Here is a 16,581-nt window from a genome sequence, read left to right on the forward strand (position 1 = left end):
TTTGGTTTCAGACAGTAAAACATACACGACACCGACTGCTCGACACTTCTAGGCTCACGCTTGATATAATGCTTTAAGGAGGAGTTTTTCCAGAATCTCAATCATCAATCAGTGTTGAAAAGTTTGGCTTAAAATATCTAGTATGGCAAGCAATTTGCCAGTGAGGATTAAAAAGTTTGTCATTTGTGACAAAAGGAAAATATTTGTGCTGAAATTTAAAAAACATTATCTTCCTTTTCTAAGAAATGGTGGCCAGATTTGGCTACAATACACAAACTTTGAAAGGAATGGAATAAAACTTAAATGTTATAATTATTTAACTCTTAAATGTATTTTTAAAGACTTTTAAGTAAAAGTAAATAAAAGAGTTATTACTGTTTGAATTTTACAGATTTCTATCGTTACAATCCTTACTTTAAAGATAAGAGAATAATATAAACAAAACAAAAATCCAAAATTTAGATCATCATTTCAACTGATATTCATGAAACTTAGGGTTCTCCCTAATAAGGATAAACCCCAATAATATCAATAACTTTTATTTTCATACATTTCTTTAAACAGGTTAATATAACACTGTGATTATTTAACTGTATTATAAAATAATTATCACTCTATGATGATAATGAATTTAAAGAAATATAGCAAAATATTATTTTAAATGTATGCCTAAGTTTATTTATACTTTAATAAAGTCAATTTTTTGTAATAATTTTGAAATGACATTTTATGAATCTATTTAAAATATATGGAATACAAAGCATAAATTAAAATTAACAGGTTGTTAATTTGATAAATGCGTGTTATAATATGGTAAAAAGAGAATTGTTGGTGATAGATTTGTGTAAACACGTGCGTGTGAAAACATCTTAATATTTTACTTATATCTTAATATTTTAAGCTAAGCTTGTCGTGGAAGCTCAATTAATATAGTCGCCTTTAGCATCTTTAACAAATTGTAATTTGAAAATTTTGATTGAAACAAATTTAGTAAAGAGTTTAGTGTCCTAAATTGAAACCGAATGAAACTATAGCAATTATGTAAAAATGTCAAAAATTTGTAATAAAATATATTAATTTAAATGTGGAAAAAGCCAGATTATATCTAAATTAATTAATTTCTCTGGAAGCAAAGATTGGATGGAGGTTCAATCTCTGCTAAAAACACAACTGGAAATCCCTCTGCACAGTAATCAGTAATTAATTGTGGCTTTTAGTCACACTTTAGATTGATCTTTTCTTCTAAAATTTTTTAATTATTAATATTTTTTCATCATTTTTTACAGATCAATGAAGATCCTCTTATTTTTTTATTGGATACACCTGGAATTATGATACCCGCAATTAAAAACATTGAAGTTGCTCTTAGGCTGGCATTATGTGGTACATTATCTTTACTTACTTACTATTGAAATTACATTTTTACCTGAATTGTATTTTATTTGATCTCTGAAGTTGCATAAAATTCAGATTTCAAAAATAACACAATATAATAGAAAATTTAAGAGAGTATTTTTAATATTATAAATGTTGTAATAAGTATTTTAATTAAAATTTAATAATTGATAACTCATTAAAAACATAATGTAATTAAAATCACTTTAACGTTAACATTTATTTTTTCTTAATTTTTAACTTATTTCAATATGATGATAATAATAATAATATTATTATTATTTTAATAGAAATTTAATTTTCAAATTCCATTACATGAAATAATCATCATTAATAATTTTTTATACTTTACAATAAATGCCATCAGAAATTTAATTTGATAATAACCTTTGATGGCATTTGTTTAATAATTTTATAACAATTTTGAGAAATCTATTAATTTTTATTATTGTTGTTAATTAGAATACACAAATTATCATTAAAACCAGGGGTGGGCAAAAGCCGGCCCGCGGGCCGGATCCGGCCCTTTTGCTAATTTTATCCGGCCCGTTGAAAAATTCCGCACGCAAATTTTTTTAAACTCTTTTATGAGATTTTGTTGACATCAACATTATTAGTGTGCGTACTGTATATATAATAGGCGTAATAAAATGGGCGGTCGGCTGACTACACTAGTGTGGACGATGTCGCGACGATCGCTCTCAGGGCGGTTTTTTCGTCGAACACAAAGGAGATCGCGCTAGGTTCGAAATGCATGTGTGGACGGCATATGCTGCACTCCTCTCACTTTTCGAGGGACGACAGGTCGCACCACGCGTATTGTTAATTTTGATTTAGCACTGATCGCATACTCTTTTTTGTTCGAGTCTAATATTAGTTTGCAAATATAAAATTGAAAAAGTGGACTTTTTGTAAGTAAAATTTTAAAACATTGGTTTTATTTTATTGTATTAATTAAATTATTTATTTGTAGACCTTTGTAAAATGAGTCAATCTAAAAAAAGAAAAGTTGATTTGGAATGCAGAAACTTCAATGAAGCTTGGACGGTAAAATATCTTTTTACAAACATTAATAAGAAAGCAATTTGTTTAGTTTGTCAGGAAACAATTGCTGTTTTCAAAGAATACAATTTAAACAGGCACTTTACAACAAAACATCCAAAATATGCATCACTTTCTTTAAAAGAACTTCAAACTGTAGCAGAAAACTTAGCAAAAAACTTGAATAAGAAACAAAATATTTTTACCAAACAAAGTAATATAGAGAAATCTACCACAAAAGCAAGTTATGTTGTCGCACACAAAATTGCTAAGTTCTGTAAGCCGTTTTCTGAAGCAGAATTTGTTAAACAATGCATGGTACAAGTGTCGGAGATATGTTGTCCTGAAAAGAAACATATTTTTGAAAATGTAAGCCTTTCGAGAAGAACAATAGTACGACGGATTGAAAATATTTCAGGAAACTTACTTGACCAGCTAAGAACAAAAATTGCTGATTTTACCTATTGTTCTCTGGCTTTAGATGAGTCCTGCGATATTACTGATACAAGTCAATTATTAATATTTATTCGCGGCATTAACAAGAAATGTGAAATTAGCGAGGAACTTCTTAGTGTGCATCCAATGAAAGATACAACTACTGGTGAAGACTTCTTTCTCGCTGTTGAAGAGTGTTTAGTTAAAGTAAGTTTAACTTGGAATAAAATAGTAAGCGTCACTACGGATGGTTGTCCTAGTTTAACAGGGAAAAATGTAGGCTTACTTAAACGAATTCGCGACAAAGTAAAAGAGTTACAACCAGAACACGATATATTATTTTTGCACTGCATTATTCATCAAGAAGTGCTATGCAGAAAAGTTTTGAAATTGAATCACGTCGTTACTGTTGTGACCAAAGTTGTGAATTTTATCCGAGGACGTGCCGTAAATCATCGACAGTTTGTTGAATTTTTGAAAGAAATTGAAAGTGACTTCTACGAAATTCCTTATTACACTGAAGTGAGATGGCTTAGCATTGGTAAAGTTTTGGACAGATTTCAATATTTGCTTGATGAAATAGTATCCTTCTTGTCGATAAAAGAAAAACTACATGATTTTCCTGAATTGCAAAATAAGGCTTGGCTAAACGATTTCTCGTTTTCAGTAGATATCGTAAAATATTTGAATGAACTAAATATAAATCTACAAGGGAAAAACCAATTCGCTTTCAATATGCACTCAAACGTCAAAGCATTTATGACAAAACTCAATTTATTTGCTGAAAACTTTAATAATAAATTATTAAATCATTTCCCCTCATTGCAAGCACGGCGAGAATCATTGAAAAATACAGATTTTTTTAAATATAGTGCAATAACACAAGACCTGCATTCTGAATTCCAAAGAAGATTTCAAGATTTCAAAGCTATTGAAAAACCTTTATCATTAATTAGCCAACCTTTCAATTTCGATGTGCAAGAAGCTCCTGTTGAAATTCAACTAGAACTAATTGACTTACAATCAAATAATTTACTAAAAGAAAATTTTCACTCAAACGAATTGAGTGCTTTCTATGGCGCTTTGAATAACGAACATTTCAAACATTTTTTGAACTATGTTCAAAAATACCTTGTTTTATTTGGTTCGACATATATTTGTGAAAGAACTTTTTCTTTAATGGTTTCCACGAAAAATAAATATCGATCACAAATTACTGACGAAAATCTACACTCGGTATTAAGGATTGCTACAAGTGATTTGGAACCCAATTTTGAAGAAATAATGTCAGATGAACATTCGAGATTTCACGTTTCGCATTAACTTTAAATATTTATTTTAACGTTTGATGTTTTTCTTTTCTTTTTTGAATTCTATTTACTATTATATTTACGAAATGCAATATAAATGTTAAATTGTAATAACTATGTGTCAATATAAAATAATTTGTATCGTTAAGACATAAATAAGTAACAAAATAAAATCTTTCATTGACTGGTTTATCTAATAGCCATTTATTTATAATAATATTTCTTTAAAAATTACGTGACATATTTTATTCAAATTGAAATGATACTTAGTGTTTTTGTCAAAAAAAAAAAAAAAATTGGGCAGGGAAAAAACTCCATCCAAAACATCCGCTTGTGCAAAGCATACGCGGTATAGTCCTCCGGCCCGGGAGACATTTTGAAAATTTCATTTTGGCCCGCGCTTTAAAGTATTTGCCCACCCCTGATTAAAACCGTGTTTCAAAGAAAATACAGGGTATTCCCTTGAACTCCATTGTTTTAAACTGTTCTGTGAATGAAGTTTGTCAGAGTATGTTGATCAATACTTCAAGTTTAATATGTATATGCTAGAAAGGACAGCTACTGCTGTGTAGTGATGATCTAGACTTTATTGCCACATAGTTTAGTTTGCTGATTAACGATCCCATTTCTTGGTTTGCCAATCACCTGACATCACTCCTTTGCATTTTTTCTTTGTGGGTATGTCAAGAATTGTATTATACTCCAAAAGTACCAGACACAAGAATCATGGATGCAATTAACAGTGTGATTTCTAACATGCTCAATCAGACGTGGGTCGAAATCAAGTACCAACTGAATTCCATACGCATCATATCAGGAATGTGGAAATGTACCGATATAATATAGTAAGTAACCTTTTCAGATGCACTTACTATTCCCATCGACTATAGTACTGTACTAACATTTCTTTTCCCAAAATTAATCCACAAAAATAGGGAGATTTGAAGGGAACACCTTGTATATTTTATAAATTTTGTTTACAGTAAAATAAGCACATTATTTATATTTTTAACTTGCTGATTATATTCGTGTAATTAAATTATAGTAGGAAACTTTTCAGTTTTGACAAAGACAATATTAATAAATGATAATTGTTTAATCTTCAAAATGAATTGCCATAAAAAAACCCAAAATATAGTTATTAATAAAGATGTTTGTGAAACATGATTATGATTGTTTAAACCTCCTAAGGATATTAAAATTTGCTTTTTTTTCTTAGTAAGAAATGACTTTATAGATAAATCCTAAAACATGCTAATAAATATTTAAAGCTTTTTGTTGTTTGTAATTGTCTTCAAAACATTTAATCAGAATAAAAAGTGACTCCTAAAATGCTGATTAGCATTCTTTGCTTTTGTATTTTGAGTTAATAAATGATAAATATCAAATATGAAACTTGTTTCAGTCTTAAATTTGTACATTTGGTAATTATTTAACTCAATTAAATAGATCTTTTTAAGCTTTCTTTTTTGTGCTCTCAGTCTTGATACATGGCCTTTAATAACTGATAATGATTGCATGTTATCACTCTAAACAAGCATGGTTAAATCATTATTTGCTCTTAATACAATAGTTTAAATTGATGTCATTATGCTAACCATTGTTAAAGTTGGTAACTACCAAAGAACATTGGATGAATTATATATTAATTAATAAATCTTACATTTAGTTAAAACTTATATATTTTTAAATTAATATTAAAAAAAAGCATGTTAAAACAAAGTCAGAATTTTGTCTAATTGTAATCTGATTTACTTACTCCACTTCATGCCATCACTTAATGTGACTACTTTTGAACTTACCTAAAGAAATCTACCATATAAAGTTGTTCTAACCACTGTATTTCAATTTTTTTTTTTTTGATATTGTTGTCATTATTTCCTTCTATAACAGTGGTTGCCGACCTGTAGTCCATAGACCACTGATGGTCCAAGAGGAAATTTTGGTGGTCCATGGAGAAATTTGGACATTCATCATGTGAAGTATTATGAAAGAAATACAAAATGCTTTGTTGTTTTTTACTCACTCATTGGGTGTTTTTATACATAAACAAACCTCACAAAACCTGATAAATTTGTAAAGCTAAACCATCACTGAATTATATCGGGCTACTTTTCTGCGATTATATTTTAATTAATTACTAAATAATTTGTCAATAGAGGGAGACATTAGGTGCCATCTTTTATGAATTTAATTATAATTATTAAATTTAATAAGAGATGGTACCTAACGCCTCTATCTAGTGACAAATTATTTAGTAATTAATTGTGGAAAAGTAGCTCGACGTAATCTGGTGGTTGTTTGGGGGTTTCATTTGCATCTAAAACTGAACGCAAAATGACTGTTATCAATAAATAATAATGTGGCTAAATCAATAAATAATCAACAATGTTGTGAGTACCATTGTTGTCCTTGGTGGAAAAGTGCCAAGAATCCATAAACTTATTCAAACAAGCTGAAACAAACTTCACACTAATTTGTTATAATTAAACAAGTTAATTTCATATTAATGAAGTAAAATAAAGTAAAATGGTACTTTTATGATCATTATTCTATAGATGTTTGTATTATTTTAAAAAATTCATGAGAATAGTTTGTGGCATTCAAAATTGTGAGTTTAGTGGTCGGTGAGGTCAGAAAGGTTGGCGACCACTGTTCTGTAAGCTCATTACAACATTTTAAAATATACAATTCATACAAATCTTAAATGTTAAAACTGCAATTGTATAAAATTTATTGAATTTTACCAAATTTATAAATTCTTTGTGATTAAATTTAAATTATAGTTGTAAAAATGGTTACACTAGTCTACATGATTTTCAGAACGGATACGTCAGTGATTTTTTTATAATGTATTTTTCATGCTGAAATGGAAAGTGTGATCAGAAATGCTCTATCATGTCACGTTATTTAGTTATTTGACTTTAAGGGCAGTCAGATGTTCAATCCCAGCCCATGAAAATTAGCGAACTTTGACTTGTTCCTCTTGTGGTGGTGCACATTTTAACGTGTTTTTTATTTAATTTTTCAGTTGTAAATAAAGATTTTGTCAAAAAATTCTTAAATTTAAGGTTTCATTTTCAAAAGTCAACATTTTTAGAATCAATACATTTTTACAATTCGGTAGTTTCAGAGAAAAGGCACATCCGGATATGAGTAAGATTGCTGATGAAAGAACAGCAGTCTGATTGGCACCAGTTTATAACCTATTTATTCTGACACCCACACTTTAACCAATGAATCATCGACCATGAACAAAGAAGACGCGTTATCGGTCTTTGAAAACACATCATCTCAGTGCAGCTCAAGACATTGGCAAGTGAAGTTGTGTGTGGTAATCTGTGTTCAATTGCAGGTAAAATAAAGTTGGAAATTTTTTTATTTTTTAAATTTTACCTGAACATTTATTGAAATATGCAGTGGCAAACACGTTCATGTACAAATTTTCTGCATGTGTTTTGTTATGTATGTGGCAATTTTGCAACAAAGGGTCAGCATAGGCCCATTTCAAAATTGATGAAAACTGCCTATGGACTTTATTTTGGATGTCCACTCGGAGATCAAGACAAACAATGGCGCTGCATTTAACATTTATTAGATGTTATGTCAAGCTCACACAGTGGTTACAAGGGGAAAAGTAACATTGGCCTTTTGCTATATCAATGATTTGGCGAGAACAAGCAAATCATTATGACAACTGCTACTTCTGTTTAACAAAGGTCAGAGGTTTCTCTGCAAAAAATAAAAGTAATATTATGTATCCAAATATTCCGTCAGCTACGAGACCAATTCCTCATGGAGAGAATTTACCTATTCCCACAGCTCCGGCTTCTCGGCAGGAGATTTCTGATTCTGAAGAGGATTGTTCTGATCCGGCGGCACAAGGTTCAAGAGACGAAGATTTTATAGCAGAAAAATCAAATAGTGAACCACATCTCATTTCACAAGTGGAACTAAACGATTTGGTTCGTGACTTGCATTTATCAAAACAGCAAGCAGAAGTGTTAGGTTCATGCTTAAATCAGTGGAATTTATTGCATAAGGATACCAAAGTTCCACTTTTCAGACACAGAAATAAGGATTTAATGAAATATTTCACTATGGCAGATCAATTGCGTTCCTGTTGTGATATAAATGGTTTGATGTCAGAGTTGAATATTCCTTGTAAAGCTGATGATTGGTGGTTATATATAGACACATCAAAAATGAGCTTAAAAGCAGTGCTACTTCATATTTGAAACAAGAATCCTTCTATACCAGTAGTGCATGCTGTTGGTTTGAAAGAAATGTATGAAAATATGTCATTAATTTTAAAAGCAGTCAATTACAGTGCTCACTTATGGCGTATCTGTGGTGACCTAAAAGTTACTGGTCTTCTTGGACTGCAAGGTGACTTTACAAAATACTGCTGCTTTTTATGTCTGTGGGACAGTCATGCAACAAGTGAACATTATGTGGTTAACGATTGACCAAAAAGTCATTTCACTCCTGGGCGAAACAATATTAAGTATGTTCCATTAGTCAACCCTCAGCAAGTAATTTTACCCCCTTTACATAAAAAATTTTGTTAAAGCACTGAATAAAGAAGGACCAGGATTTAAACATGTAAGCCAAGTGTTTCCTAGATTAAGTGAAGCTAAATTAAAGGAAGGAATATTCGTTGGACCTCAGATTAGAAAATTACTTAATGATGAAAATTTTGATATGAAGTTAGACGTAGAGCTAAAGGCATGGAAATCATTTAAGGATGTAGTCCATGGTTTTCTTGGAAATAACAAAAGCACAAAATAGTGATATTTTAGTAAAAAAAATCTCCTGCTGAACTATAAAAATTTAGGCTGACAGATGTCCTTAAAAATTCATTTCTTGCATTCTTTTTCCCACCAAATTTGAGTGGAGTGAGTGATGAGCAGGGTGAACGGTTTCACCAGGACACATTGCAAATTGAGCAGCGTTACCAAGGGAGATGGAATGAATCGATGACGGGTGACTACTGCTGGTGCAAAGAAAGATCCTACCCTACACAGAAGGAAGAAGTGATTATCCGACTCCAGTTATAAAAAATTTCAGGTACTTTTTATGCCTGTTTTAGTTATTTTATACAACAGTTTTTTATGTAGTCAGAAAAATAAAATATGAGTATTGGAAATTTATTTAGCATTGCATGAAATTTAATATACAAATAAACTTGGTCACTGTGGGAAATTCACATTTTTCATCAATTTTTTAATGGTATATAATAAAAATGTGGTGGATGATGGAGAAAAACTGGCTTCATTTTCAGATTCAGTGAACAAAACAGATTAAAATTCACTTATTGCTGTTTGTTCCAAACATTTTTTTTCAATTTGTAGTGTTATTGTTTAATCAGGGAACAAGTTTTCATTTCTAATAAAGTTGTCTGTTTAATAATTATAAGAAATAAATTTTGTTATCTTTTTTTCAGATACAATTAAAGAAGGATTAATTGATAGTGATATTCTAGCTGATTATTTATTATTTATTTTAAATAAGCACAGAAACTTTAGGTAAGCACCATTGTTATAAATAATCAAATACAGTAGAGCATCGATTATCCGACTCAATTGGGGACTGGGGTTGGTCGGATAACCGAAAAGTATGAAAAAATACATTATTAGTATAGTATATTAGTATATCCCATGTAATTAGTATATTAATATGTCGCTATTAACCTACTTTGTGTTGAATTTTCATCGATGTTAAGCATAACAAAATTTTTTTAAAATAATAATCGTTGCTATTGTATCATTAAAAATTATTTCTTTATTTTGCACAAAATAAATACAAAAATAAAGAAAAATAGAAAATTAAGCCTCATTTAAATACTGGCCTCCCTTTCATGGTCGAGCCATAGTTACCAGCTAAAACACGCAAAAATTTAACAAAAATAATATTAAAGTAGCCAGGACATAGCCAAATATTGTAGCGCCACATCACTAGCGGACATTTGAATTTGCCGACTAGAACGCGGTCGGTTAATCGATGCTCTACTGTATGTTAATCTTTAAGCATAAATTAGCATTTAAATAATGCAATATTTAATAAAATGTAAAAATAATTTGGTTATTAAGAAATTTCTTAGAGTTGAAAATTTTGTAATTTATATATATAATCATTAAATCTAAAATGATTAGGCCTCTTATTTTTATACAGTCAAACCTCAGGTTACGAACTCCCATTTGCAAACAAAATTTTGAATGCCATATTTGCTCCAGTTTCCATACGATAACTTGATTTACAAACTAACTAACTACTCGGTAGAATCGGCCACTTCCTATACTTTCTATGTTAAAGAAAGTCGACGGCCTAATTTAGAAGTTAGTGGTGCAGAGATCGTCTTGTGTCATTAGAAATCACAACATGAACCATCAATGTTATTCAAATTGTATTTCAATGGCGCATGCGAATAAGATACTACTACCATTTTTCGGTACACTTCGCAATTGAATTTAAATCAAATTAAATAAAAACTGCATTAATTGACATCCATGAATCCATGTTTATTTAATTTGTGTTAAGCATCTTTAAAGTTTTTTTATTAATAAATATTATGTATCATAATATTAATACCTTATATAATATTTATTAACACTAGGTAGCCAGTTAATTAAAATTAAAAATAATAAAATAATAATCGTTTTGGTGTTAAAACTCTGGTTTTTTCACCGAAACCGAAACTTAAATTATAATTGAAATCAAATCAATTGAAAAATTATCCACACTTTCCAAAATATTGAGTACTTTGTATACGTTTGTATGCATTTTTATGAATCAAATACATCTAAAAAAGTTAATAAAATTAAAAAAGGTTTCATTTTGGGAGTCAGGAACAGATTAATCCAGTTTACATTGTTTCTTACGGAAAAATTTGTTTCAGTTTGAGGACAAGTTTTAGGAATGAAGTTTGTAAACTGAGGTTTGACTATATTCATATGAAATTGCTTTATCTACTTTCTTTTTTAGAATGTCTACTATGGAATGTCTCAGTTTACTTTAAACACAGATAATCTGTGGGTTACACGCAGGAAATTACTGTAATTTTTGGTTTTCAAATGATAAAGTGTTTTTGAAGAATTTCACAAACTCGTAATTGTTACTTTGACTTAGGATACAATTACATCGGGCATGTTTACCAGCTACTTGCTATAATTCAAACTGACAAAAGTGTGAACAAGTTTTTACACACATAATGAGTACTAATTACTCTAGGCTAGTAAATTTACTTATTGTTCAGTAGTGGAAAGGTACTTAGTGCTTTAATGTTACCACCGGTGGTGTAATTCCAAGAAACGTAGCAATTCTTAGCTCATTTAATTGTCATAATGATGATAGTGGAAAATTAATCCAAAAATAGTGACATTCTTAACAAAAATAATTATTTTATATACTTTAAGGATACACCATATTTCTCTCATTTTGATCTCTAATCTTTTACCCGTACTCTATCTCCTCATAGTTGTCTGTTCTGAAAAAAGATGTTATAATTCCTGTAGAAATCTATTCGCTGTGTTACTCTCCACTACACATGGTTACACAGAGCAAGTTTCCTAATAAGAGAGTAAATGTTCAAGCATTTAGAGACAAGACTAGCCCAGTCAATAAATTTACTTACTTGAATAAATCACTAAGCAAGTTTAATAGCAGTAAGCATCAGCGAATGACTACTAAACTCATTAAATGTAATCGAGCCTTTTTGTCGTTATATTACATATACATACTAATGAATTCAAGTTTAATAAATTTTAATTTTCCTGCTTTTCTTCTAATTAAAAAATTAATTACCTGTTTAGTGAAAAACAATTAATTTTGCTATTAAATAAAAGTAATAATTTACAGTATTTTAATATATCTTTTTATTTAATTAGTCAAGTTATAGCACGATGAGTTTGGCATTATTATTTAATAAGCCGAGCGTAATTATTAAATATTATTTATAGTCTTCATAGTTTAAAGTGGGATAATGCATATAAACATTCAATTCGTAATCTGACTTTTTAAATAAAACAAAACAAACTATCACATTATCAGGCTATATTAAGGCTAACTTTTATAATTAATTATAAAACAGTTTGACTAGAGGTAAGTGGTCAGGCTGCAATCTCTTGATAAATTTAATAATTAATATTTAATTTTAATTTAGAAAGTTCTGGGAGAAAAACATAAGCGTGGAGTAGGACTTAAACCTGTAACTCCTGCATACCTTACAGATGTATTGCCAGTTACCTCGATGCCTGTTCGACCTTTACCTCCAGAACAATTAATAATTAAGAGATAACCATACTGGTCACTCACAGCTAGGGACTTCCCAATACCACAAAAGTATCAATACCAGTGTCACGAGTAGTTTTAAAGTATCGGTATCGGCAGAATCGAGACAGCCATATTCTCGGCACCGAATGGGGACTGGCCTTTACTCCTGCATGGTGAATATATTGTTAAATTTAATAATTATAAATTAATATTTAATATACATGCGTAACATCTGCATACACTCTAGGACAATTTTCTTCTTCCAGAACTTTCTAAATTAAAATTAAATGTTAATTATTAAATTTATCAAGAGATGGCAGCCTGACCACTTACCTCTAGCCAAATTATTTTATGATTAATTATTCAAATTAGCCTTAATATAGTTTTTGTTTGTTTGGCTTGCGGAAAATTAGCCTTAAACTTCAAAATAAATATGATATTTTTCGATTAGAAAAATTTCAGCTCAAATCTTTGTAATCAAACTAATTATTTTAATGTTGCAATAATTAATCAGCTCGTAAATATATGTATATATATATGTTACTGTGAATGACTAATATCTGGCGAATGTCGACATTCTCTGGCAAATGTCAGCATTCACACAGTCGTTTCTTGTATGTGTGAAATAATTGCTAAATATCATTATTTCTCACTTACACCGGCAAATGTCGACATTCAGCATGCACTGATGGTGAATGTTGAATAAAAATATTTTTATTACGTTAAGACAAAAATGCAACTTTTTAATATGTCAAAATAGGAGAAAGCTTAAGTAACAGCACATGTAAATAAACTGTTGAACCTAAAACGAACAGTACATTCTAAATCATTAAAGAAAATAATACAATAATAAACTTACACATAAATTAAGTTATTAACATTATAAAATCTTATTTATTGCAACAACTTAAACTGTTATGGCACTTTCAATTGCACTAGAGTCCCTTGCTTTTACAACTGCATTTATTCGTGGAACACTTCTTTTTGCAATGATAGCGTGTATAGCCTTGCCCTCCACTTTTCGAATTAGCTGCAGCTGCTTCTCTCAGTGATATTTCTTGAGAAAAAATCTTGTCTGTAATTTGTAAAGAAAAGTTACATTCTACTGATTACGGGTATAAAGCTGACAAACCGATCCCCACCTCACAGGATCAAAAGAACAAAAACACCATCCATTGACAAAGTGGGTGGTTTCCACCAAACCATTGCCGGGAAAACCGTTACCCACAAAGGATTTGGCGGCAGACTGTCGCCTCTCTGTCGACATCGGCTTCTCGGGTGTTGTTTCGACCTCCACCAAAGCTTATCTGTGCTTGTCGACATACACTGGCAATTGTTCAAATGCATAATAATATAACCAAATATTCGGTCTTTCACCGACATATTTTGTATGTGTTGACATTCACCGGACAATATCGACATTCTCTAATTTCAGTCTTTCACAGTAATGTAATATATATATATATATATATTAAAGATACAAAATTGTCTTTGGCTTCCATCATTTACACTTACCAGTGACAATCCAAAAATGTTTTCACTTATGGAGAAAAACTTTTCTTTATTTTTCATCATTTCCTGATATTTTTATTCACTGTTTTTTTGCAGATACAGAGACAACCCTTTGAGGCTGCGCAAGTGACGATTGTAAATGATGGAAGATAAAGACAATTTTATATCTTCAGTATATATATTTTTTATATTTTAACATAAATGACATTGGCCAAGTTTAATTTTAACCAGCTCGGTTTCTATACGTAGCAATTTCCTTTGACATGTTTTAAAAATGATACGAATGGAAGTTTCAAATTGACTGAAAATCTAAAAGATTTTAATTTTCTTCATAAAAAAGCATAGAAGTAACAATTTTATTACTATCATCTCTCTTTTCTTGTCAATTTTTAAAAATATTTCATGCCGCGAATGATACACAAGATTATTTTGTGTTTTCATAATTGTCTACACTCACAGACAATGCATTTAATTAATAATCAAATCTTTATGTCTTCTAGGATAGAAAATAAAATCTTATAACAATTTGCCTAATTAACAAACTACTATACAAAAGTCTATTCAATTTTATGTTAGAATTAAACAGATGAAATTTACATTGTAACGACATGAGACAATCTTGAAATATTTGTAATATTTAGGTTAAACAAAGATAAATTTGTTCTTGGATAAGAATTTCTTATTAACAAATCTTTTTCTCACTATTTCAGTTACTTGCATTACCTAGGATTGGAAGAACCTTGTGACGACATCAGAATAGTTTTACTAAAAACTGCCATCAGCTTGAAAGCATCTTTTATTTTCAAAACATCTGGTATGTGTAATTTAGAATATTCTTATACATTATAAATTTTTAAGTAATCAACATTGTCTTCTATATTGCTCTTTCAAACATTTCTTTGCAAGAAATTTTTATAATACTAAAAACAAAAGGTGTATCGTCGACCTATTTTAAATGTGAAATATTTGAAAGTTGGGTAAAGGTTGAGAATTTTTGGTTGCTTTGCATAGTTTTAATTTCACGATCCTAAACATGGGGAAAAAGGAACCAATTTGTATTTATAATACGTTCTGGTGCGAATAACCTAAATGTTTGTAAGAGTGGGGGGTATAGTGGTTATGTCTCAGCTTACCAGTTCAATTTTAACAGCTGTTTTGGATCAAATCTTGATTTTTAGACATTTTTTAAAAATTAAAATAAATTTTATTTATGTGGGAGATAATTTACTTAGTGAAAAAATGAAAATAAATACTTAATGGGTTACAACTTGTTAATTTGTTTACTATGCTCGCCATTGTAAACGACGATTACTTAACCTATTTTGAATTAAAATTGAATTCATCCAAAGATAAATACTAAATAACAACAAAGTTATAAATACTCCTTCCAAATTAACTCAAAATGTAAAATTGCAAAGAGTAGGCCTAAATCCATTTCCATTTACAAGTCAGTATAAGTTTTAACACAGGTGCAACATGTCCAATCCCTATCAAGACACAAATGAAAGAGAATTAAAACATTTTTATTTGTTTACGCTATTGGTATTTTGCATTCTCGTTCGACTTTTAATATATTTTTGCAATTAAACTAGAGCATCGATAGAATAAAAATACACAATTAGTAAACAAATATAGAAATAAATAATTCAGTAGCAAGAAAAAAAAAATGTAACCCACCTTTCCTGCAAAAATAAAACTATTAAATTTAAAAAATTAAATAAAATAATGAAGATTTGAAATCAAAACAGCCAGGAGATATGACTCATAGTACTAGTTACATTTAAGGTTTACTATATTCTTACAAACATGTTTGTGCCAGAACATAAATTTATTAAGTTATTGTATTTATATTTTCCTCAAAACTGCTTACAATCAAAGATTTTTTATTACCTGTGTATAAAATTTACCCAGTTTTTAATGTACAGGTACCCCCTTATAGCACGGATTCACTCTAACACGGTTCGAGAATTAGGTAAAACCCCCCGTACAACATGAATGTAATTAAAACTATTAAAAGCAAACTTTATCTAATTTAAAATTAGGGAAATTTCCATACAACACCGTACAACAGTTCGATAAGTGCAAAAGATACCTCATTTGACATTTTTCATTCGAGCGCGTACGTAATATCAGATTTTCCTGCATAATTTTCATGAACTATTAGTACTTAAGTACTGTATGTAAATTTTCTTTTCCCACCTTCTGTCGATACACGTCTTTGCCAGGCCTCGACGCTTCTGCTTTTGATGTTGTTTAATTTATATTAGTAAGTATCACTTCTTAAGAAAGTTTTAATAAAGATATTTATCTTAATTATGAAAATATAATAGCAAGTTTTTTAATTTTTGGAACCTAACCCCCCTTTTCGCACTAGTTCTTTGTTTCGTATAACACGGCAACTTTTTGGAGCATTACTCCCGTGTTATATGGAGGGTTGGTTACCTGTAAATGAAATGAAGGTTTTGGATATCGCAAAGGATTCACAAATATATACGTTTGAGTCATCCTTACTGATAATCATTTCACAAGGCAGATTGTTCTAAGAGTAAAAATTGGTACTTCTGGAGGTGTGATAAACTGCAGTGAGTTTATGTAAAAGATGTTATCCCACTGATGC

At 29.9% G+C, this 16,581-nt stretch overlaps 1 protein-coding gene across 1 annotated transcript in view; it reads left to right on the forward strand.

Moving 5' to 3' along the window:
- The window catches only part of LOC136971770 (mitochondrial GTPase 1), a 38,618-nt gene that overhangs the window by 18,456 nt on the left and 3,581 nt on the right, over positions 1 to 16,581 (forward strand). Inside the window, exons 8-10 of the mRNA XM_067266263.1 lie at positions 1,287 to 1,383; positions 9,628 to 9,709; positions 14,675 to 14,778. Of these exons, the coding sequence (XP_067122364.1) occupies positions 1,287 to 1,383; positions 9,628 to 9,709; positions 14,675 to 14,778 (283 nt within the window). The remainder of the gene's footprint in view (positions 1 to 1,286; positions 1,384 to 9,627; positions 9,710 to 14,674; positions 14,779 to 16,581) is intronic.

The sequence above is a fragment of the Centruroides vittatus genome, unplaced genomic scaffold (genome assembly GCF_030686945.1).
Source record: "Centruroides vittatus isolate TY-2023 unplaced genomic scaffold, ASM3068694v2 contig_272, whole genome shotgun sequence".
Lineage (NCBI taxonomy): Eukaryota > Metazoa > Arthropoda > Arachnida > Scorpiones > Buthidae > Centruroides > Centruroides vittatus.